At 41.4% G+C, this 25,212-nt stretch overlaps 2 protein-coding genes across 2 annotated transcripts in view; both read left to right on the forward strand.

The window, feature by feature from the left end:
- Window positions 1-25,212, forward strand: part of LOC115837636 (putative neuroblastoma breakpoint family member 7) — a 655,832-nt gene that overhangs the window by 565,504 nt on the left and 65,116 nt on the right.
- Window positions 12,115-15,097, forward strand: ADAM30 (ADAM metallopeptidase domain 30). The gene has a single exon (XM_030824731.1). It carries the CDS (start codon window positions 12,291-12,293, stop codon window positions 14,664-14,666), a length of 2,376 nt encoding a protein of 791 aa, XP_030680591.1. The 5' UTR covers window positions 12,115-12,290; the 3' UTR covers window positions 14,667-15,097.

Genomic DNA, 25,212 nt, shown 5'->3' on the forward strand with positions numbered 1-25,212 from the left:
CCTCATTGTAAAACATCACCTGTCTATTTCACGTGCCTATTTGAGAAAATTTAGGCTGGGCAAGCACTGAGATGTAGGGACCCAGCCCTTGTCCTGCTGTCATGCAATTGTCTCACATTTCTCTGTCTCTCTCCTTTTTCTCTCTTCCATGACCCCTTTCCCTTGCCTCCTAGGAAAGTTAAGAAAGTGGATTTGGAAGAGGATAGGCATCAACCACTAATCATGTTATATCAGAATGTGTGTTACTGTGCTTAGGTTTACATATAATAGAAAGGAGGTTAATATGACTATATACCTGGACAACTGAAGAAAATAGAGGAGAACTACCATAAACTATTAAGGATTCAGTAAATAAAGTGACGCAAAACCAATTCACAGAACCATTTGGAGGATGTAATTGAAAAGAAGACCACATTTACAATAGTGCACATGTGCACACAGACACACACCCCAATAACCTTAAAAAAATTCAAACCCAGTGGAGGGGCTTCAATATAGATAACCAGAGGCATCTGGTACTTGTGTTTTCTACAAAGAAGAATGAAAATAACAAGAAGATAATCACACTTCAAATAGATCATCTAAAAGAGAGGACAGGAATTCAACACAAAAGTGGCCAGAAACACCTAAGGCAAGGAAAGAGAGAAGTGAGGCAGCCTGCTCAGCCATGACCAGCTGGGAGCCCAGAGAGGCTCTCCAGTGTGGGGAAAGGGTAATTGAGAGACCCCCAGCAGTCCACATTCCCACTGTGACTCTTGCAATCCTAACCATGAGATAACTCCTCGACCTTTGAGGACCTTAAAACTAACATAGGAAGCTGCCTGAAGATCATACAACTCTACTGCTCCAGAAGGGGAGCTCACCCTGGGTCCTGCACACACCACACCTGGCAAATTCTAAGCAGCTACAGCAAGGTTCCATTTTGAGAGTCCATCCCTCAGCAGACTGAATCCTGTCATGAGACCCAAAAGCCTCTGCATCTCCACATCCTGGGTCCCCTCTTGATATCCTCCACCCATAGCTGCTGCTGCTGGTTGCTGCTGTTGGCTGCTACTGCCAGGCCCAAAGTGTAAGCAATTGGCTGTGACACTACCCACCCCCAGCAGTTGGCCGCCACACATTTATAAGCAACCTAAGGACAGGCTACCTCATGCACATCTTCCACTTAGGGCCAAAGCATGCACTCCCCAACCACCTGCCCATGGTTGCTGCCACTGAAAACAACCCTGCCCACTAGCAGCAGGGTCACAGGGCATCTGCTGCCACACTCACCCAAGCATTCTGCCAGGGACCTAGTGTATTGGTCAGAGTTCTCCAAAGGGACAGAACTAATAGGATATATGTATATATGAAAGGGAGTTTATTAAGGAGAATTGATTCACATGATCACAAAGTGAAATCCCACAATAGGCTGTTTTCAAGCTCAGGAGCTAGGAAGCCAGTAGTGGCTCACTCCAAGTCCCAAAGCTGAAAAGCAGGGAAGCCGACAGTGCAGCCTGCAGTCTGTGGTCAAAGGCCTGAGAGTCTGCAGCAAACCACTGGTCTAAGTCCAAGAGTCCAAAGGCCGAAGAACCTGGAGCCTTATGTTCAAGGGCAGGAAGCATCCAGCGCAGGAGAGAGAGAGGAAAGCCAGAAGACTCAGCAAGTCAGCTTCTTCCACTTTCTCCCACCTGCTTTTACTAGCTGTGCTGGCAGCTGATGGGATGTTACCCACTTAGATTGAGGGTGGGTCTTCCTCTCCCAGTCCACTGATTCTAGTGTTAATCTCCTCAGCAACACCCTTACAGACACACCCAGAAACAATACTTTGCATCCTTCAATCCAATCAAGTTGACAATGTTAACCATCACATCCAGGATCACTCTGCCCCGTCTACCACAGCTAGCACCTGCACACACTGCCAGTGGGTGTTGAAGACAGGCCTGCCTGGCCCAGCTCTGCCTCTTCCCACAGTGCCCAGGTATACTGTTCAGGAGCCTGGAGATCACCCTGCCCCATCCACCACCTTTGGCATGTGAGCACTCCTGCCAGGAGCCTAAGGATGGGCCATCCAACCTGCTGCTACCAGCACAGCTGGCACTAACCTGCATGCCTGACCTACGGGCTTGGGAACTGGCCCAACTTAACAAATTTCAGCCCCTGCCAACCCCAGTGCAGACTGCTTGGAAATAAGAAGGTTGTCCCACTACTGCTACTGCGATCATCTATGCCTTGCTCACTGTGCAGGGGCCCAAAGACTCACCAACCTGTCCAGCCCACCACTGCCACTGCCAGCACCAAAGCAAGCCATTTGGAGGCCCAAGAACCAGCCTGTCTAGACCTGCTAACACTGGTGCCAGTGCACATTACCCTGGGGCTCAACAACAGGCATTGTCAGCCTGCCACTGCCACCACTGGGACACAAGGACTGGCCCATTTTGTGTCCCCATCCCTAGCAGAATGTCACCACAGCCTCCACTAACAACCACACCCTAAGCCACTGCTATTGATGCTGGTTACAGCCAAATAAATCATACAGAGACTACACTACTGCATGCACCTGGAATCAAAGCCAAAGTGCCCTACACAACCAATACCATAGATACATCCTCAGAAAAAAGTCTTCCCTTATGAAAGCAAATTCACAAAGTTGGAAGAAGTGATTGTTACACCAGATGTGCAGACATCAGTGTAAAGACACAAGAAACATGAAAAAGTAAGGAAAGATAGCATCCTCAAACGAACACAATAATTCTCCAGCAAAAGATTCCCATGAAAAAGAAACTTACAAAATCCCAGAAAGGAATTCAAAATAACAATTTTTTAAAGCTTAGTGAGATACAACAGAACAAAGTAAACAATACAAAGAAATCAGAAAAACAATTCAGGGTATGAATGAGAAATTTACCAAAGAGATAGAGGTCATAAATAAAAGAACCAAACAGATTCTGAAACTGAAAAACGCATTAAATGGCGTTAAAAAATATATTCAAAAACTTCAATAATAGACTAGATCAAGCAGAAGAATTTCAGAACTTGAAGACAGATCTTTTGAAATAACCCAGCCAGACAAAAATAAAGAAAAAAGAATTTAAAAGAATGAGTGAAGCCCACATGACATATAGCACACTATTAAGCAACCAAATGTTTAAATTTCTGGTGTCTCAGAACGTGAGAGAAAATATAAGATCAAAAACCTATTTAACAAAACAATAGCTGGAAGTTTTCCAAGTCTAGCAAGAGATTTAGACATCCAGATAACAGGAAACTCATAGATCTCCAAATAGATACAATTGAAAAAGGTTTTCTCCATGGCCCATTATAGTCAAACTGCCAAAAGTCAAAGACAGAGAATTCTAAAAACAGCAACAGAAATGTGTTTAGTCACTTATAAGGGAACCCCCACCAGACTAACAGCACATTTCTCAGCAGAAACCTTATAGGCCAGAAGATAATTAGATTATATATTCAAAGTGTTGAAAGAAAAAACGCCAACCAAGGATACTATACCCAAAAAGTTATTTATAAATGAAAGAGAAATAGTATTTCCCAAATAAGCAAATGCTGAGGGAATTCATCACCACTAGACAAGTTCTACAAGAAATGATTAAGGAAGTCCTATACCTGGAAACAAATGGATGATATCTACCATCATGAAAACACACGAGTGTATAAAGCCCACTGGTAGAGCAAACACACAAATAAAGAAAAGAAAGGACTCAAATGTTACCACTAAGGAAAATCACCAAACCACAATAATAAATGATAAAAGAGAAAGAAAGGAACAAAGGATATACAAAAAACTCAAAATCAATTGATAAAATAAAAACAGGAATAAGTCCTCACGTATCAATAATAGTCTTAAATGTAAGCAGATTAAACTTTCCATGTAAAAGATATAGACTGGCTAAATGGATTAAAAAAAAACAAAACAAAACATGCTCCAACTATATGTTGCCTTCAAACTTAGTGAAAGTATTCTAGCTTGATGTGTAAACAAGTTGTAAACTAACCTAGGAGTATACCCTTGTAACGAACCAACTGAGTCTCAGCCAATTATAGTAGCTGAACCTTCCGCAAATCCCAGGCTTTAAGTTGCCAGATTATGCCCAAATAAAACAAACCTCAAACTGTACCAATCATTTAATCCCTGTATGTCATTTCTTGTTTTCTGATTTTTAAGTATAGCTCACCATGATGGAGGTGGGGGTATTCTGAACAATTTTTGGTTCAGAATGATTCCCAGTTCTAAAACCTGTTTCCTGCACAAACTTTGTTAAATTTAATTTGTCTTAGGTTTTTCTTTAATAATTGTAAAATATAGCATATAAAGAAATGAAGATAAAACTTTCAAGAATATTTTAACAAATATATACAGCAAACCCTAGCAGTCAAGAAATATACTGCTAACACCCCAGCAAAAGCTACACCAAGCATACCTTTCTTCCTCCCTCCCTTCTTTTCCTGAGTATAGCCCCTTCCTTTCACCCTAGAAATAATAACTCCCTGACAGGTTTAGTAATAATTTCCTCAATTTATTTCACCAACAATCCGTTTGGGCTGCTATGACAAGACACCTCACGCTAGGTAATATATAAATTGAAGACAGATCTTGCTCACAGTTCTGGAGGCTAGGAAATCCAAGATAAAGACAACAGCAAATTTAGTGTCTGGTGAGGACTATTTCTCTCTTTGTTTCAAAGATGGAGCTTTCTTCCTGGGTCCTCACATGACAGTAGGGGCAAAGAAGCCCCCTCAGGCTTCTTTTTAAGGGCACTAATCCCATTCATAACTCATGGAACCCTGCTGATCACCTCCCAAAAGCCCACCTCCTAATACCACCACATTGGGGATTAAGTTTTCACATTTCAACTTAGGGGAGACATAAACATTCAGACTATAGCATTCTGCCTCTGGTGTCCCAAAATTTATGTTTTTCTCACATGCACATTCCATCCCAATAACCTCAAAACTCTTAATTAATTTCAGCATCAACACAGAAGTCTAAAGTCCAGAGTCTTGTCTAAACGTCATTTAAATCAGGTACGAGTGAGACTCAAGTTATGATTCATCCTGAGGCAAATTGCCCTCTGGTTGTGAATCTGTGAAATCAAACTTACGTGCTTCTAAAATACAGTGGAGGGGAAGGCATACAATAAATGTTTCTATTCCAAAAAGGAAAAATAGGAAGGAATAAAGAGTTAACTGGTCTCAAGTAAGTCCAAAACCCCTCAGCGTAAACAACAGTAAATCTTAAGTCTTGACAATCAACTTTGACTTGATGTCCTGCCTTCTGGACAGACTGGTGCAGAGGTTAGAACCTCAAGGCTCCAGGTGACCTCACCCCCATGGCTTTGCTGAGCACAGCCCACACAGCAGCTTTCAGGGGTTGGAATCAGGTGCCTGTGGCTCTCTCAGGCGGTGTTTCACACTGGAGGCTCTACAGTTCTGGGGTTCTGGGGCAGCCCTGCTCCCATGGCTCCATTAGACATTGCTCTATTGGGGACTCTCCGTGGTGACCCAACTCCCACAGTTCCACTGAGCAATGCCCTAGTGGCAGCTGTCTGTGGTGGCCCTTCCCCTGTGGCAGTTCTCAGCCTAGATTTCAAGGCTCTCTGGGGTATCCTTTGAAATCTATGTGGAGGTGGCCATCCTCCCACAGTTCTTGCATTCTGAGTGCCTGGAGATTTGGCACCATGTGAATGCTGCAAAAGTTTACTACCTGCACCCTCTGGAGGGCCAGACACTGCTGCTGGCACCACAACTGGGCCCACTGGAGCCACACCGGGGGTGGCCAAAAAGTGCTGCATTTGAATCAAAGAGCAGAGATTTGAAGTGGCACTGGGCAGTGAGTTAAAGGCCCCACATATGTCCTGGGTCCCTCCTTTTAAACCATTATGCCCTCATGGCTCTGCCACTGTGGACCTGTGATGGAAATGGCAGTCCCAAAGATCTCCAAATGTGTTCAGGGTCATTCTTTCATTGTCTTGATGAATGACACAGGGCTGAGTGATGCTGATCTCATTATCAAAGAGTGATTTGGCCACACCCATGGAATCTTCTTCTGAACGTGACCCGGCTGAGAATTTTCCATATTATTACATTCTTTTCCCTTTTTGATTATCTGTCTTTAGCTCATTTCTGTCTTCTCACATTTTATCATAAGCAGTCACGAGAAGTCATGCCACACCCTCAACAGTTTGCTTAGAGATTTCTCCCCTGCAGATATCCTATTTCATCACTCAGAAGTTCTACCTTACACAAAACACAATTCAGCCATGTTTTGTGCCACTTTATAATAAGGACTGTGTTTCCTCTCATTTCCAATAACATGTTCCTCATTTCCATCTAATACCTCATCAGAATAGCCTTTACCATTCACATTTCTATTTAATACCAACGTTCTGACCATGACCACTTAGGTAATCTCTATGAAGACTGAGGCTTTCTCTATAGCTCTTCTCTTCTAACCCCTCACCAGAATCATCCTTAATGCTTCATTAATGGCAATGTACAGTTTAAAAAGAAATCATGTACCCCCAAACTGTTCTAACCGCTACTCATTACCCAGTTCCAAAGCCACTTTTACATTTTGGGTATTTGTTAAAGTGACAACCTATTCTCCATAACAATTTCTGATTGAAACTCTAAAAACACAGTTAGGTTTTGCCAGGTTTTGAACTTTATATTCATTATGTTTTGTTTTTGCATATTTGTAAAATTCTTCTGTGTTGTTGCATGTAACTGATTAATCATCTCCATTGCCACAGTCACTGTTGATAGAAATTTGGATTGTTATCTGTGTGGAGAATATTGTTATGTCCATGTATCCTGGTGTACATACATAACATTTCTGTAGGATATATACCTAGAGTGGAGTTGCTGGATCACAGGGTCTTCATATTTTCAGATATATAAGAAATGCTAAACAGGGCTTTAAAGTGGTTTTACTGATTTACATTGCCAGCAAAGAATATAAGAGTTCTTACTCTTCTACATCCTCACCTAAACTTTATGTTAATCGGCTTCCTGAATCATTTTCAACTTGATGGACATCCGATAGAAGCTTTAATTTGCAGTATTCGGTTTAGTAATGTGGTTGAGAACCTTTCCAATTGTTTACTGACCATATAAATTTTCTCTTTTGTGAAGTGATTGTTAAACTCTTTTGCTCATTTTTCTGTTAGATTATCTGTCTTGTTCTCATTGACTTGACAGAGTCACTTACAATGTCCTATGTCAGTTATAGGATTATTCAATATCTTGATCCAATAATAAGACAGATTCCTGCCTTAGATGGGAGACAGAATTATATTCCATATAAAAGAAAAACCAGAGACATGCCAAAATAAATTTGTTAAAGCACATATTAGACAGACATTTTTACAATCATAGAATGAAGAAAGACAGAAGAATAACATGAAACTCAGCAACCAGGCAGGTTTAAAATGTTCTGCATGGTGAAAAACATTAAATAACTGACTGGAAGAAGAGATTTGCAAAACATAAATAGCTCCAACAAATCACTAAAAGCAGAACAAACCATGTAATATAAGAACGAACAGACAAATTTAAGAATAAAAAAAGTAGATTGGTTTTCAGCTATTAAATATGCTCAACTTCACTAATAACCAGAGAACGCAAATTGAAATAATGAGTTGCCTTCTTTTTATAATGCAGGTGTAGGTTAAAGAGTTGGATATTATATACTACTGGAAATGTTGTGAGAATATGGGCCTTCTATACCTGTACTGTGTAACACGGCAGCTACTGGTCACAAGTGGCTATTTAAATTTAAGTTAGGCCAGGCACGGTGGCTCACGCCATGAATCCCAGCACTTTGGGAGGCCGAAGTGGGCGGATCACGAGGTCAAGAGATCGAGACCATCCTGGCCAACATGGTGAAATCCAGTCTCTACTAAAAATACAAAAATTAGCTGGGCACAGTGGTGCGTGCCTGTAATCCCAGCTACTCAGGAGGCTGAGGCAGGAGAATCGTTGAACCCGGGAAGTGGAGGTTGCAGTGAGCCGAGATCGCGCCACTGCACTCCAGCCTGGCGACACAGTGAGTCTCCATCTCAATAAATAAATACATTAATTAAAAAATGAAATAAATTTAAATTAAATAAATTTTAAAGTATAAAGTTCAATTGCTCAGTCATACTAGCCACATTTCGAGTGCTCAGTAGGCAGAGGTGGCTAGTGGCTACAGTATTGGGCTATGTTAACATTTTCATCATCACAAAAAGTTCTATTGGGAAGCACTATTTTATAGATAGTTTGCAAAGAAGTAGAAGATTTTTAGAGGGAGGTTGTATTCTCTTGGATCTAACACTTTCAATTCTAGGACTCTATCACAATGTAAATACTTTTCAGGGGCAAAGAAAATGTATGTGTATTTATTATGTGTGTGTGTGTAAATTGTTGTAAATATACACATATATATTTACTGTCAAAATATAGAAAACCTTATAAACAAGATAAATGTAATATTTTAAACAACATAATTACATCATCCTTACATGAGGAAAATTGTTAAATAAATATTTGCTTCCATACTATAGAATAGTATACATCTGTTGGAAGCAATAGTCTAAATCAGAAAACTACTCACAATATGTTGTTCACTTTTTTAAAAAAAATAGAGACAGGGTCTCACTATGTTATCCAGGCTTGTCTTGATCATCTGAGCTCAAGTGATACACCCGTCTCACTTCCTAAAGTGCTGGGATTACAGGTGTGAGGCACCACTCCTGGCCCCAATATGTTGTTCACTAAAAAAGGCAAGGGTAAAATAATATGAATAGTATGTACTTATTTATTTATTTGAACCATTTTATTAAGGTATGATTCACATGTAAAAAGTTGTACATATTTAATGTATTTACATCTCAGTTAATTTGGGGATAAATATATACCTGTGAAACCATCACCATTATCAAGGCCATAAAAATAGCCATCATCTCCAAAGTTTCCTTGAACCCTCTTTATCATTACTGGCGTGTGTGTGTGTGTGTGTGTGTGTGTGTGTGTGTGTGAAGAATACAAGAGATCGACTCTCTTAGTAAATTTTAAGTATACAGTACAGTACTGTTGGCTATAGGCACTGTACTGTATTATGGATCTCTAGAAGTTGTTTATCTTGCACAGCTGAAACTTTGTACCCTTTGACCATCACCTCATTTCATCCTCCCCCCAGGACCTGGAAACTACCATTCTACTCTCTGCTTCTATGACTTTGACTATTTTATTCCACATATAAGTGAGATGATACAGTATTCATCTTTTTGGGTATGGCTTATTTCACTTGGCATAATGCCTTTAAATATTACACAGTTTCTATACTTGTAAAAACATATCAAAAAATGGAGAAAGAATTATACTTATTAGTCACATCTGCGGAGGGGAGTGTATTAGACAAGCATGCAGGGCTGGAGGATAATGGAGGCTTTCATTTGTTACTCTGTTATCATTCAGGGTTATTTGTATCCTTTGTGATACACATGTATAATTTCCATAAAGAGAAATATTTCAAAGCAGGCTGTTTACACAAGGCTCAGAGTCCAACACTCAGATGCGTTTAGCACACAGATTATATTGTAGCAATGGGAATTGATGAAGTAGTGTTTTTCTTCAAGAAATTCTATAACAGCCCAAAGAAAAATGGTACAGAGATGAAAATGACGATTTGATTAAATAGAATAGATCCAGAAGATATATTCAAATTGCCCTCCCCAATTTAGGCTGCTGGGTGTTGCTTGAGAAAATAAAATTAATTTACAGATAGGAAACTGCAATTTCTGGTTTCCAACCTGAATTAGGCCCTCAACACACTTGGTGATACTTTTATTTTTCCCTAGTCCACTGTCTCCTGAGCTCTCTTCTTCATCTCTTTCAGCTCTATCACCCCTACACTCCCAGCAGCTGACATCACAGAGAAAGCTGAAGCCTTCTAACTAGCTCTCCCTTATTTTCTCACTGCACTCATAGCTTCACTGCCTTCTACCCTGCTGTCTGCTCCACCCCTGCCTCCTGCTCTGATGCCCCCAAGGAGGATCTCGCTGCCTCATCACCCAACCTCTCCTGGAGGCTGAGCAAGGCCCCAGCAGGGACTCTTTCCTCTAACAAGTCCTCTTTCTACCACATGGTTCCCAAGCTACTTTTTTACCTTTTCTCTCTCCTTCACCCAATTTCTTGAAAGTGCAGTCTAGGTTTGTCATCTCCTCTTTCTAACCTCCAATTTACATTCCAACCTCCTGGTATGTGGCTTTGCTCATCAGCAGTGCCCCGAAACAATTTGCACTAAAGTTTCTATAACCTCCTTTGTGCTCACTACTGTGTTTCTGGAACTCTGCTCAGTATTTCACCTGTTGGTCATAACATCATTCATGAAGTGCTTCTGCAATCACCTGTTATCCTGCCTTTCTTTTTATATCAATATCCACTCCTTCACAGGTCATTGCAAGCTTCTTTCCTTCAGCCTGACCTTAAATCCTACTATTCCTGAGCGCTCCAACCTGGTCTTTCTCTGCTCATTCCTCACCATCCCATGAGGCATCATCATCAGCTTTTATGGCTCCAGTCAGCACCACTGTGCAGAGGACTCCAACTCAGGCATCTCAGCCCAGAGGATGCTGCCTAGTCGTCTGCAGTTGAGAAATCCCTTCTTCAATGCTCCTTTACTGGAACCTGGAAATCTACATTTTGCAAGCAGAGCTTTTCATATTTATTTCCTTTATCTAAATCTACATGTTCCGATGTTTTTCTTCTTTGAGTGGTTAGAGCCATGACACACACACACACCTAAGCCAGAAACATCAACATTCTTTTACATGTTTGCCTCTTTCATCCTGGGAGAATCCATGCAAGCATTAAGTCCAGCAGAGTCTAAGTGGTTTTAAATCTCTTGAAGCTGTCAACTTTTGTCCTTCCCCAAAGAGACAACAGAGTTGACTAGTAAAGAACGCAGGCTCTGGGTAGAGTTGCCTAAATGTTCACAGGGATTGCTTCAGCTGACGCCACCTTCTGAACCATGGTACAGTTTTCATGTCCTCATGTGCAAAGTATGGGGGATAATAGTAGTACCTATAACCTAGGGTCATGGTGAAGATGTAATGGGCTGATTTATGCAGAGCATAGTGGGGTGTGTAGCATGAAAGAAGCCAGTCTTCCATAAGTACTGTTTATTATCAGCCCTAAGGCCATGCTTTCTGCCAACAGACAACATTGCTTGGTACAAGAGCTTTTAACTAGTCTCCCTGACTCAAGCCTGTTCCTTTTTAACCTTTTCTTGTAATTCAGCCAAACTGAATATCCCAGGAACAAAACTGAAAATATTCCTCTCATATCAGAATCCCTCAGAATCACCTCATGACCTTCTGACTTGCCCTTTTATGGACGATAAACCCTTCCATTTTCTGAGCCAGAGGCTTCTTCCTTTGTGGAGTAGCCTCACCACTCGACTAGGAACATAACCAGCTATATACCTTTCTCAGAAAGCACTTGGGTTTGCTCTTACAACAGGCACTTTTCTAGGTTCTTCCCACCATTGCACATGGACACACAAAAATTACACTGACCCCTGGCACCCCAAAGAAAAACAGCAGAAAGCACCCCCAGGCAAAATGAGCTCAGAACCTTTCTGTTGCCTGGGCCCACAACTGAGGTTCAGGGCCTTCTCTAAAAAGAAGCCACAGCCGAAGCCAGAGGAACTGCCCAGAGTGGGGCTGGGGGTGTGGAGTCTACATTGATACTCTCAGGCTGTTTCCACTCTGGCTGGTTCTGATGCTCCTTTCTTTTGCCGCAAGCAACCCTAGTGGAAAACTGGGAAATGTCCAACAATGAAGTTAGGACAGTGGCCCATAAAACATCGGATTCCAACGTGTGTCCTAAGGTGTAAAGACACAGACTAAAGGCAAAGATATAGTGAGCCTTTAACACCTTCTCCTTTGTTCTTCCTATTTCTCTATTCCTTCTCCATTTCCGATGGTGTTCTCTACCCTCTCTCCATCCCACGTGCCAATAGCCCCTCTTTTCTCTTTTATTCTCGCCCACGTTTCCCTCCTTTCTTCCACCTGCGCCCAACGGTACGGCCCGGAAAACGAACTGGATGCGTTGGACAGGGCACGCGCGCATTGCGGACGCCAGCTAGACCGAGCCCTGGGAGGCTACGGGGTCCCCCGGAAACCCTGCCAGGGGAGCCGGGTTTTGCGCTCAGGCGCCTCTAGCGGCGGCCCCCAGAAGTCTGACTCGCGAGGCCCGAGTTGCAGGGACTGAATAGCAAACTGAGGCTCAGTAGGGAACAACAGACCATGAGGTCAGTGCAGATCTTCCTCTCCCAATGCCGATTGCTCCTTGTACTAGTTCCGACAGTGCTCCTTCTTAAGTCTCTTGGCGAAGATGTAATTTTTCACCCTGAAGGGGAGTTTGACTCATATGAAGTCACCATTCCTGAGAAGCTGAGCTTCCGGGGAGAGGTGCAGAGTGTGGTCAGTCCCGTGTCCTACCTACTGCAGTTAAAAGGCAAGAAGCACGTCCTCCATTTGTGGCCCAAGAGACTTCTGTTGCCCCAACATCTGCGCGTTTTCTCCTTCACAGAACATGGGGAACTGCTGGAGGATCATCCTTATATACCAAAGGACTGCAACTACATGGGCTCCGTGGAAGAGTCTCCGGACTCTAAAGCTACTATAAGCACATGCATGGGTGGTCTCCGAGGTGTATTTAACATTGATGCCAAACATTACCAAATTGAGCCCCTCAAGGCCTCTCCCAGTTTTGAACATGTCGTCTATCTCCTGAAGAAAGAGCAGTTTGGGAATCAGGTTTGTGGCTTAAGTGATGATGAAATAGAATGGCAGATGGCCCCTTATGAGAATAAGGCGAGGCTAAGGGACTTTCCTGGATCCTATAAACACCCAAAGTACTTGGAATTGATCCTACTCTTTGATCAAAGTAGGTATAGGTTTGTGAACAGCAATCTTTCTCAAGTCATACATGATGCCATTCTTTTAACTGGGATTATGGACACCTACTTTCAAGATGTTCGTATGAGGATACACTTAAAGGCTCTTGAAGTATGGACAGATTTTAACAAAATACGCGTTGGATATCCAGAATTAGCTGAAGTTTTAGGCAGATTTGTAATATATAAAAAACATGTATTAAATGCTCGCCTGTCATCAGATTGGGCACATTTATATCTTCAAAGAAAATATAATGATGCTCTTGCATGGTCGTTTGGAAAAGTGTGTTCTCTAGAATATGCTGGATCAGCGAGTACTTTACTAGATACAAATATCCTTGCCCCTGCTACCTGGTCTGCTCATGAGCTGGGTCATGCCGTAGGGATGTTACATGATGAACAATACTGCCAATGCAGGGGTAAGCTTAATTGCATCATGGGCTCAGGACGCACTGGGTTTAGCAATTGCAGTTATATCTCTTTTTTTAAACACATCTCTTCGGGAGCAACATGTCTAAATAATATCCCAGGACTAGGTTATGTGCTTAAGAGATGTGGAAACAAAATTGTGGAAGACAATGAGGAATGTGATTGTGGTTCCACAGAGGAGTGTCAGAAAGATCGGTGTTGCCAATCAAATTGTAAGTTGCAACCAGGTGCCAACTGTAGCACGGGACTTTGCTGTCATGATTGTCAGTTTCGTCCATCTGGATACGTGTGTAGGCAGGAAGGAAATGAATGTGACCTTGCGGAGTACTGTGACGGGAATTCAAGTTCCTGCCCAAATGACGTTTATAAGCAGGATGGAACCCCTTGCAAGTATGAAGGCCGTTGTTTCAGGAAGGGGTGCAGATCCAGATATATGCAGTGCCAAAGCATTTTTGGACCTGATGCCATGGAGGCTCCTAGTGAGTGCTATGACGCAGTTAACTTAATAGGTGATCAATTTGGTAACTGTGAGATTACAGGAATTCGAAATTTTAAAAAGTGTGAAAGTGCAAATTCAATATGTGGCAGGCTACAGTGTATAAATGTCGAAACCATCCCTGATTTGCCAGAGCATACGACTATAATTTCTACTCATTTACGGGCAGAAAATCTCATGTGCTGGGGCACAGGCTATCATCTATCCATGAAACCCATGGGGATACCTGACCTGGGTATGATAAATGATGGCACCTCCTGTGGAGAAGACCGGATATGTTTTAACAAAAATTGCGTCAATAGCTCAGTCCTGCAGTTTGACTGTTTGCCTGAGAAGTGCAATACCCGGGGTGTTTGCAACAACAGAAGAAACTGCCACTGCATGTATGGCTGGGCACCTCCATTCTGTGAGGGGGTGGGGTATGGAGGAAGCATTGACAGTGGGCCTCCAGGACTGCTCAGAGGGGCGATTCCCTCGTCAATTCGGATTGTGTCCATCATAATGTTTCGCCTTATTTTATTAATCCTTTCAGTGGTTTTTGTGTTTTTCCGGCAAGTGATAGGAAACCATCTAAAACCTAAACAGGAAAAAATGCCACTATTCAAAGCAAAAACTGAACAGGAAGAATCTAAAACAAAAACTGTACAGGAAGAATCTAAAACAAAAACTGGACAGGCAGAATCTAAAGCAAAAACTGGACAGGAAGAATCTAAAACAAAAACTGTACAGGAAGAATCTAAAGCAAACATTGAAAGTAAACGACCCAAAGCAAAGAGTGTCAAGAAACAAAAAAAGTAACCGGGCAATCCATACTCATTCAGTAACACTGGCTCATTTATTTAACCAGCTAATCATTTATCCAAAGGCTTTCCATTCTTCTCCCAATATTTTTTTACTTTAATTTTTCCCACAAGTTTTGATCAGCAAATAAACGGCATTCATGTTTTGGAAACAAACCAGTGCATTCTACTTCTCTAGTGTTCACTTGCCCCTCAGTTTGTGACCAAGTTGTGGGTATTCTGAAAATCATGCTCTAATGGCTTTTCCATACACTAAAGCTCTGAAAGTAGTGAGTTTCCTAGAATTACCGTGGTATTCAAGGTTTAGTCTTGTTTCTCAGAATCCCAGGGAACAAAGCAATTGTCTGCCTCTCCCTCTGCCTCCCTCAACTTGATCCATGTGAACATCTGCACCTGCACCCATGCTGATCAACAAATGCCAACAACACATTTTACGAATAGAAAACGCTTCTATAAACGTTTTCAGTATTTGGAGTGATCTCAGGTGGGTTAATGACACTGATCTGTCCTAACTCTTGCATTGCACCACAGTGCAATGATGACAAGATGATGCCAGGCCCTGGCAGTATCCTGGGGCAAGGCTGTTAAGAAAATTTTGTGTTTGCAGTGTCTGCTTGCAGAGGCAGAGCTTTTGTGAGTGCGTGTGTGCTGAGTGACACCTGGCCCTATGTTTGCCACTCTCCTAAGTAGCACAGAGGAGGAGTGAGGAACGCCTTTCAAGGACCCCCGTGTCTCTGCCTCCACATCTTCCTTCCCGTTTGCACAGTGATTTGGGTGGGAGGAGAGGACTGAGGGGTGCCTTGGCAGGAGACAGTATCCAATTCTTTTATCCAAGGGGGGATTGTCCCTCTCAGATTTGTGTCAGGCTAAGTTTTTTGGTCTTGTTCTAGGCTGGGTCTTCCTGCTTTTCTCTCATCTTACCCCAGTGCTCCTCTCCCTCCTCAGGCAACACCGCAGGCCTGCAGTGCCCCATCCCAATCTCCTGTTTCTTTTTTTTTTTTTTTGAGACTGAGTCTTGCTCTGTCGCCCAGGCTGGAGTGCAGTGGTGCAATCTCAGCTCACTGCAAACTCTGCCTCCAGGGTTCACGTCATTCTCCTGCCTCAGCCTCCTGAGTAGTTGGGACTACAGGCTCCTGCCACCACGCCCAGCTAAGTTTTTGTATTTTTAGTAGAGACAGGGTTTCACCGTGTTAGCCAGGATGGTCTCCATCTCCCAACCTCGTGATCCGCCTGCCTTGGCCTCCCAAAGTGCTGGGATTACAGGCATGAGCCACCATGCTCAGCCTCCTGTTTCTTAGTCACACTTCTAATGAAAGATGAACTTGCGGCAGTGTCACAGGGAAGGTTGGTCCCCAGACTGTTTTTTCTCAGCATATGTGCCAGCAGCCTTCTAAGAGCTACATGTGTATTATTAACATGCATACTGCTGACAACAGCTCCATGAGATAGGTGTCATTATTTTCTCATTTTACAAAAGAGAAACTGAGGCACTGCAAAGTTAAATAACCTGCCCGAAGTTACACAGCTAAGTAATGACATTATTCAAGGAAACTTTATATGAAAATTAGAAAACTGAATTGAGAGTATTTATTTAAAAATCATAAGGATATTTACACATTAGGATTTTTTAAAAATTTCGATTGTGGTAAAATACACATACTATAATGTTGACCGTCTTAACCATTTTTATGTGTGTGGTTCAGCAGTGTTAAGTATTTTACATTGCTGTGCAAATAATCTCCAGAACTCTTTTCATCTTGCAAAACTGAAACCCCATACCCATTAAACAATTCTCCATTCTTCCATCCCTTTACCCCTCCCAACCAATAACCTACTTTCTATCTGTGTGAATTTGGCTAATCTAGGTACTTCATATAAATAGAATCTCATAGTATTTGCCCTTTTGTGATTGGCTTATTTCACTTAGCACAATGTCTTTAGGGTTCATCTATGTTGTAGTATTTTGTGTTGGAATTTCCTTATTTTGTAAGGCTGAATGATAGCTAGATGTTTCTGCATACCACATTGTGTCTAATCATTGTTCACTGATGGGCACTTGAGTTGCTTCCACCTTTTGCCTATTGTGAGTAAGGCTGCCATGAACATAGGTATACAAACATCTGTTCATGTCTCTGCTTTCAATTCTTTTGGATATAAATCCAGAAGTGGAATCGCTAGATCATGGGGTAGTTCTATTTTTAATTTTTTAAGGAATTGCCATACTGTTTCCCATAACAGCTGCACCTTTTTATATTCCCACTAGGAGTGTACAAAGGTTCCAATTTCTCTACATCCTCCCCAACACTAGTATTTTCTGGTTTTTATAGATAATAGCCATCTTAATGGGTGTAACATGGTGTCTCATTGTGGTTATGCATTTCTCTAATGATGAGTGATACTGTGCATCTTTTCTTGTGCTTATTGGCCATAAGGATATCTTTTTCAGAGAAATGTGTATTCAAATCTTTTGTCCATTGTTTGAGTTGTTTGGTTTCTTTTTTGTTGAATTGTAGGGGTTCTTTAAATGTCCTGGAAATTAACCCTGTATCCAAATATATGACTTGAAGATATTTTCTCCCATTCTGTGGGTTGCTTTTTCATTCTGTTGATTTTGTGCTTTGATGCACAGAAGTTTTAAATTTTGATGCACAGAAGTTTTAATTCTGTGCTTTGATGCACGGAAGTTTTTAAATTGCATAGTACAGTTTATCTATTTTTACTTTTGCTTCCCATTTTTCAGTGTCACATCTAAGAAATCCAATTACCAAATTTAATATCATAATACACTTTTTTCTGTATTTTTTTCTTTTTTTTTTTTTGAGATGGGGTCTCGTTCTGTCACCCAGGCTGGAGTGCAGTGGCGTGATCTCTGCTTACTGCAACCTCTGCCTCCTGGGCTCAAGCAATTCTCCTGCCTCAGCCTCCCAAGTAGCTGGGAATACAGGGCGTGCACCATCATGCCCAGCTAATTTGTATGTTTTTCTGTTAGTGTTTTATACTTTTAGGTCTTACATACAGGTATTTGATCCTTTTTTTTTTTTTTTTTTTTTTTTGAGATGGGGTCATGTTCTGTCACCTAAGCTAGAGTTTGCAGTGGTGTGAACACAGTTCATTGCAGCCTCAACCTCCTGGGCTCTAGTGATCTGATCCTTTCACCTCAGCCTCCCAAGTAGCTGGGACTAAAGGCATGTGCCACCACACCCAGCTATTTTTTTTCTATTTTTTTGCAGAGATGAAATTTCACATGGTGCTTAGGTTGTCTCTAACTCCCGGGCTCAAGCAATCCTCCTGCCTCAGCCTCCCAAATTGTTGGGATTATAGGCGTGAGCCACCATGCTTGGCTTTTGAACCATTTTGAGTTAACTTTTGTATGTGGTGTAAAGTGTTTTTTTCTTTTGCATGTACATATTTAGTTTTAAAATCTTCTACTATTGTGATATTTCTTCTATTTCTCCCTTCAGTTTTGTCAGTGTTTGCTTTATATATATAGGTGCTTTAATGTTGGGTGCATACATAGTTATGACTGTTGTATCTTGCTGGTGGATTGGTATTTCGTCATTGTAAAACCCTTTTTTGTCTCTTGAGACAGTTTTTGACAGAAAGTTTACTTTGCCTAATATAAATATAGTCACTCCTGGTCTCTTTTTGTTACCATTTGCATGTAATTTCTTTTTCCACCCCTTTACTTTCAGCTGATGTGTTTCCTTAAATCTAAAATGACTTTGTCATAGACAGCATAGGTTGGGTCTTGGTTTTTATTTTTATTATTTTTTATTTATTTTTTTTTTTTGAGATAGAGTCCCATTCTGTCACTGAGGCTGGAGTGCAGTGGCATGATCGCGGCTCACTGCAACCTCCACCTTCCGGCTTCAAGTGATTCTCCTGCCTCAGCCTCCCGAGTAGTGGTGCCCACCACCACACTCAGCTAACTTTTGCATTTTCAGTAGAGACAGGGTCTCACCATGTTGGCCAGACTGGTCTTGAACTCCTGACCTCAAGTTATCCACCCGCCTTAGCCTCCCCAAATGCTGGGATTACAGGCGTGAACCACCATGCCTGGCCGGCCTTGCTTTTTTAAAAAAATCCATCCAGCCACTCTATGTCTTTTGATTGGGGAGGATTTTAACCCATTTATATTTAAAGTCATTATTGATAGAAAAGGATTTACTATTGGCATTTTTAAGTTGTTATCTGTTAGTCTTGCCATTCCTTTCAGTGTCTTTTCTTCTGTTTCTCTCTTCCTTTGTGTTTTCTTGGGCTGCTTTTCTTTTTTGGTATAAGTATGCTTTGATTCCTTTCTCTTTTTTAATGTTATCGCTATGGTATTTTTTTGTGATTACCTTGGGATTAAATAAAACATCTTATTGTTATAACAGTTTAAGCTGATAACAAGTTTAATCATGTACAAAAACTACACTTTCAATTATCCCCCCAAACACATACTTTATGTTATTATTGTCACAATTTACATCTATTCATACTGTCTCTTAACAATTTTTAGTGATAGTTATTTTTAATACTTTGTCTATTAACTTTTATACTAGAGTTAAAAGTAATTTACCCACCACCATTATAATAATATAGTATCCTATATTTGTCTATGTATTTACCTTTACCAACGAGATTCAGTCTTTCTTTTGCTATCAGGTTGCTGTTTTGTGTCCTTTTATTTCAACTTGAAAAACTTCCTTTAGTGTTACTTGTAAGATAGGCCTAGTGGTGATGAACCCTCTCAGCTCTTGTTTGCCTGTTAAAGTCTTTATCTTGTATATTTGAAGGAGAGTTTTGACAGTTAGAGCATTCTTGGTTATCAGAATTATTTTTTCCTTCAGGACCTTGGATATATCACCCCAATTCCTTCTAGTCTGCAAGATGTCTGCTGAAAAATCTGACAGTCTTCTGGAGGTTTTATTTTCTGTGACAAATCACTTTTGTCTTGCTGCTTTCAAAATTCTCAGTCTTTGACTTTTGACAACTTGATTATAGTGTATCTCAGTGTGGAACTCTTTGTGCTCCTTTTGTTTGGTGTCCTTTGGGCTTCTTGGATCTGTGTGTTTCTTTCCTCAGATTTGGGGAGTTTTCAGCCATTATTTCTTTGAATAAGCTTTTAGTTCCTTTCTCTCTCTATTCTCCTTTTGGAACTTTCGTAATGTGTATATTGGTCCATTTGATAGTTTTACATAATTCCGCTAATCTTTCTTTATTCTTTAAATTTTGTTTTTGTTACTCTAACTGAATTATTTTTGGTGCTCTGTTTGAAGTTCACTGATTCTTACTTCTGCTTTATCTATGTGCTGTTAAATCCCTCTAGTGAATTTTTCAGTTCAGTTATTGTGTTCTTCCCCTTCATGATTCCCATTTAGTACTTTTCAATATTTTCTATCTCTTTTTGTTGAAATTCTCCTTTTGTTCATTTATTGTTCTCTTGGCTTTGGTGAGCATCTTTATGAGAATTATTTTTAATTTGCTGTCAAATAAACCATATAACTATGTTTCATTAGGGTCAGTTTCTAGATATCTACCTTGTTTCTTTATTCAGAACATCCTTGCTAATTTTTTTTTTCTTGACTCTCTGTGTTGGTGTCTACACATCAGAAAGGGCATGCACCTTTCTGAGTCTTTATGGGCTGTCCTTACACAAGAGAAGGTTTGCACCAATCTTCACAGCCAGAGATTTTAGAGGCCTCTACCAACTTTCCATCCCCAGAGAGAAGCAGATAGGTGTGGTTATTGGCTCTTCACTATGTGGTAAGCCAGGGGGGAAACTATATCACCTACAGGCTCAAGCCACTATCTCTATTCTCTCTCAGGCAGACAGACAGTGCTGAACCCATTAGAAATTCAAGACTGTTGTGACAGATACTAGGTCTTTGAGCATCCCTGGAAAAGTTGGAGCACTGGACACATGGATCAACGCTTTCTCCAGAGAGAATCTTAAAGCTGGGTTTTTTACCTGCTGACTCTGTGCTGAGCAGAGGGGTAGCTCAGCACTCCACTAGCCCAAGTGACTGTCTCTGTTTGCCTCCAGGTGACTATGCTGCACTGGATCCGTGAGATCTCCAAGACCAGTATGTGGAAATACAGTCTTCTATGGAGTCCTTTCAGAAAAGTTGACACCAACCCCCTCCCTCCCCTAGGTGAAGCTGGAAACTACATTGTCTCTTCCTGACTGTAAGGTGATGAAATGGGGACAGGATCTCTTGTGAAGGTGTCCTGAATCTCCCTATCAGCTTCATTGAGTTTGATTTTTTATTTTCCCAGGGCTCAAGATGCTTTCAATGTGTGTATGATATCTCACAAAGAGAACTTGTCTATAAATTATTGCTGAATCGTGTGTTTGTGAGGAGAAGAAGGGTTGAGAATTTCCACCACCATTTTTCCCTTCTCCCAGTTATGGTAATTTTAAAGGAAAAGAAACAAATAAGAGGTCCTTTCTTCAAGGCTTAAATAAATCAACATTAAACCTTTGCTAAAAGGCTCCATTTGACCTTTCATCCCTTTTAAACATGAATTCAAGGGTTTTAATTTCTCTCCAGTGAAGCTTATCCTTCACAAGAAGAATCTGAAGAATCTGTCCAGGGAAAGACAAAACCATTTGCAGAGAAAATCTTTGCATTTACATGTATTCTGCCCTTAAATTTCTGGGCCTTCTTTCAGCCACTTTCCTCAAGAAACACAGAGAGAGGCCTCTTGTTGAGAAGCCCGGATGAAAAATGCATTTCAACTGGAATTCTTCTCTTTTTCAAGGGAGTAAACCAAACCAGCTGGAAACTCATTGCTGCCAAAATTTGTCACAGAGAGACATGGATACTAAGTGGAAATATCCAGGCCAGACCACTGTTGTGGTGCAGAAGAAAGCAGCTGTTGGAGAAAAAAAGAGTGAGAGCAGCAAAATATCTGCCGGAAGAAGCTCTCTAAACACAGAGTAGCCCCTGGGAGTGGTACTGGTAGACTGGCTAGCAGAGGATGATCTCCCTATTTTGTTCAAATGGACCTACAAGGGGATGAAGAGTGAGGAGAATCTTACCTGTGGCACACTGGTATTCATAGCTATTCGGGTGATCGATATGCTTTGCCCCATTCAGACACGAGTACTGGAACAGTCATCAATACCAACCTGGCAAAGTGGCCAGGCCTTTTATAATCTAATTCTTAATTCTTAATTTCCAATTCTACCCTCTAACTAGAAGAGAGGGGAAGTGTGTGTATGTGTGTGTGTGTGTGTGTGTGTGTGTGTGTGTATGTGTATGAGAGAGGAAGATGTGCGTTTCTGCTATTCTTTTACCCAAACTATCACTGAGGTGGGGCTTTATATTAAGAATCAAGTGCATACCTTCCATATGTTTAATAACGAGAATGAAATATATGGTTATGGTTACACTGAAAGGTTAGTTGTAAACACTGCAGATGTAGCAAGAGAAATCCGAGGTTTGGGTGTAACTTGCTGTAACAGTAAAATGTGCTCCTGTTTAAACACTTGCTGAGTTCGATAGACACTCCAAGGAATAGGAAATGTTCTGGGTACTCCCCCATGACACACTCGTCCGCATCTTCTGGGCAGGTGCAAATATACTGCCTATTGAGAGGGTTCGTGTCACACAGTGCCCCCTTGTGGCAAAGATTGCTGACGCATGCACCATCCAGAAGACACAGGAGACCTGTCGCAGCGTGGGCAAAGGAGAATTAAGAGAAAATGTCCCTCATTTGGGGAAGAGCTTTCTCTTTCACCGAGGAGGGAAAACCTCATGATCAGTTCCTCAAAATCCAACATGGAGATTTATAGTCAACTTCCGCTTTGCCTGATACTACCTTGGGGACATGCTTGGCCACCAGCAAAGCACCTAGCTGCAACCCTAGACTCTGACCTTGAGCCCTCAGCTAGACCTCTCCTCCAGGGCAGAGACATCTACACGCCAGAAAACAGGAAGATGGAGATAGGAAAGTGGATCTGTCTTCCAGATAGTGTGCCAGATTTAGCAAATAAAATAGAGGATGTCCAGTTGCATTTGAACTTCTGAAAAACAGCGTATCTCTCTGTATTCTTATAACTGGCCATTAAACTAAAATTATCTCAGAAAACGAAGTTTACTTTTTAACTATTAGGGCAAGTAAAGATAGAGAGAAGTGATTAAAGATGCAAAGCCCTGGTATAGTACTGCTGTGAATGGTAAAGCCAAGAATGATAAGACTGGGGCAAATTGTGCTCACCCAGAGGCACCCTAGTTTCAGGGATGTGGATTCATAGAATATGATGCAGGAAGCCCACACAATGTAACAGGATATGTTGGCTGTGCCTGAAAAAAAGAGCACATTGAAGGATGAAAAGCATGAGACCACCTGTGCTTATATGGTAGGCCACTACAATAGCAAAGGATGGGGGTCTAAGGCAAAGGCTCCCAGCCCCCATGACAAGGAACAAGGGTGTGACTTTAAGTTACACCCAAGGTATTTGTGTGAGGCAGTGAGTGCAGGAGAGCTGGGATTTAAACTGGGGCTGCCTCACTCTAAAATTCTTAACAAAGACCTGAGGTGAGAACCTGACCATATCAAGCCATCTCTGCATGTCTTGGGCTTCCCAAGGGCACACAGGCATGGGGAAGTGGACGGTATGGAGGAGGTGAAAACTCGAATCATGACTCAAACAACTGGTTACTGCAAACTCCTATCTAAAAGGGAAATGCATTTTTAGGTACAGTTTGCTGGTTTTTGAATGAGACTGAATTTTGAAGATTAGCTGCCTTCACTGAACACCTTTGGACCAGGTATCTGTTTGATAGTGCTTGTTAAAGACAGAAAATCTAGAGATTCAAGAAGATATTGGCTTGTAAGTAATTATCTACTGAATGGATCACAGTTCTCTAAGCTTCAGGCACATTTCTTCAGATTCACATTCCCTTCCAGTCTCACTTCTGCCAGATTTTTTGCTCCTTATTAAAATTCTATCAACCAGTTCTAAAATTCAGAGTGAGGAAACAGCAGCCAGTCATTGTACTTGCTTATTCTAAAAGCCCCAGTGGAACATCTGCTATGATTCAGCACCTTCCTTCATGTCATCACCCTCCTGGGACAGGAGAAAACCAATGCAGAAACCTAAAAATAAGAAACTTCAGGCTCAGGAATTAAAAAAAAAATCCTTCCCAAGTTCACACGGTTGGTGAGTGAGAGTGCTGCACTGAAACCCAGATCAGTCTGACTGCAAATCTGATGCTCTTTGACTGCAGCAGAGTTGAGTATTGAGCCCTGGATGTGATCAACACAATCTACAGATGTGGTCCCTGATCCCAGGGTCTTACAGCACCCTGAGAAGGCATAGGTGCACAAGACAGTTAAGGAACACTCATATTAGAGAGGAATAAAGGCAGAAGGTCACTAGATATTAGAGTGAGAAAAGTTCTTGGTGAGCACCTAGAGGTGTTAAGTGTATACTCTAAGATCATTGAGCTTATCCTACTACTCCATGGCAAGAAAGCAGCAGCCTGGGCTGGAGAAGGAAGGTTTACTGACGGTGGTAGCGAGGGGCTTAATGGGAGAAAATGGTTGGAGATCATTAGGAGATTTGACATCAAGTATAATTCTGAACTTGGTACAATAAGCAAAGTGGAGTATGGTGCATGGGTGGGAGACAACATGATCAAAGATGTGTTTGAACATTCATTGGGCAGTAGCACATAGAAGAGACTAGAGACAGATGACTGTTAATAGGCAGAGAGGGAGGAGAGAGCACTAAGTTATGAGTTACCTAAATATAAAAGCCTGGTGGAAATGGAGAGCTATGTTTCCCCAGCCCTACCAAGCTACAAAATCTTCAGTTCAACAAGGCTGAGCATGTATTGTCATGTATGTCGACATGCAAACTTTGCTGGCGAACTCCCAAAACACGTTCTACGAAGCTCAACGAGGCAAGTTTTTGAGGGCAACAATAATTCCTCTTAGTAATTTCCACCTGCCAGATATTGCAGGCTGGGCTATGGCAGTGGGCTAATACATCTCACTTCCTAAATGCAAAAGAGAAAATAAAACCCAGCTAGTGTTTAAAAATTTCCTTCTTTAATGCCACAATGAGTCTGGGCTAACCTAATATGACATGTCACCCTCCCCAATTCTTGGCTGATACATTAACCTTAAAACACTGGAGTCACTAGTAGCTACTGATGGTTTTCTGATGGTTTACTTGTGCCTTTTAAATATGTTTCAAACCTAACTCCTTCCATTTCGCGTGCCATCACATTTGTCTAGGAACTCAGAACTTCTCCCCTCTTCTAATCCTGCCCGACTTCAATCTATTATTCATATGACAGCCATAGAATATTTTAAAGATATAAATCAGATAATATTTTTTTCCTGCTTAAACTTCCAATCCTTTAAATAAAATTCAAACTACTTTTCTGGACTCACATTATCCTGCATGATGCTGACTCTTCTTTCTCTACAATCTTATTTAGCTTCACTCTCCCGTTCATACTTTTTACTTTAGCCACAATGATTTCCTTTTGGCTCCTTAAACATTAAGTTCTCTCCTGCCTCAGTGCTGCTGCATAAGCTGC

The sequence above is a fragment of the Nomascus leucogenys genome, chromosome 12, assembly GCF_006542625.1.
Source record: "Nomascus leucogenys isolate Asia chromosome 12, Asia_NLE_v1, whole genome shotgun sequence".
NCBI lineage: Eukaryota > Metazoa > Chordata > Mammalia > Primates > Hylobatidae > Nomascus > Nomascus leucogenys.

What these genes read in the sequence shown, in the direction of transcription:
- ADAM30 (XM_030824731.1), top strand. Translation starts at nt 12,291, where the DNA reads ATGAGGTCAGTGCAGATCTTCCTCTCCCAATGCCGATTGCTCCTTGTA.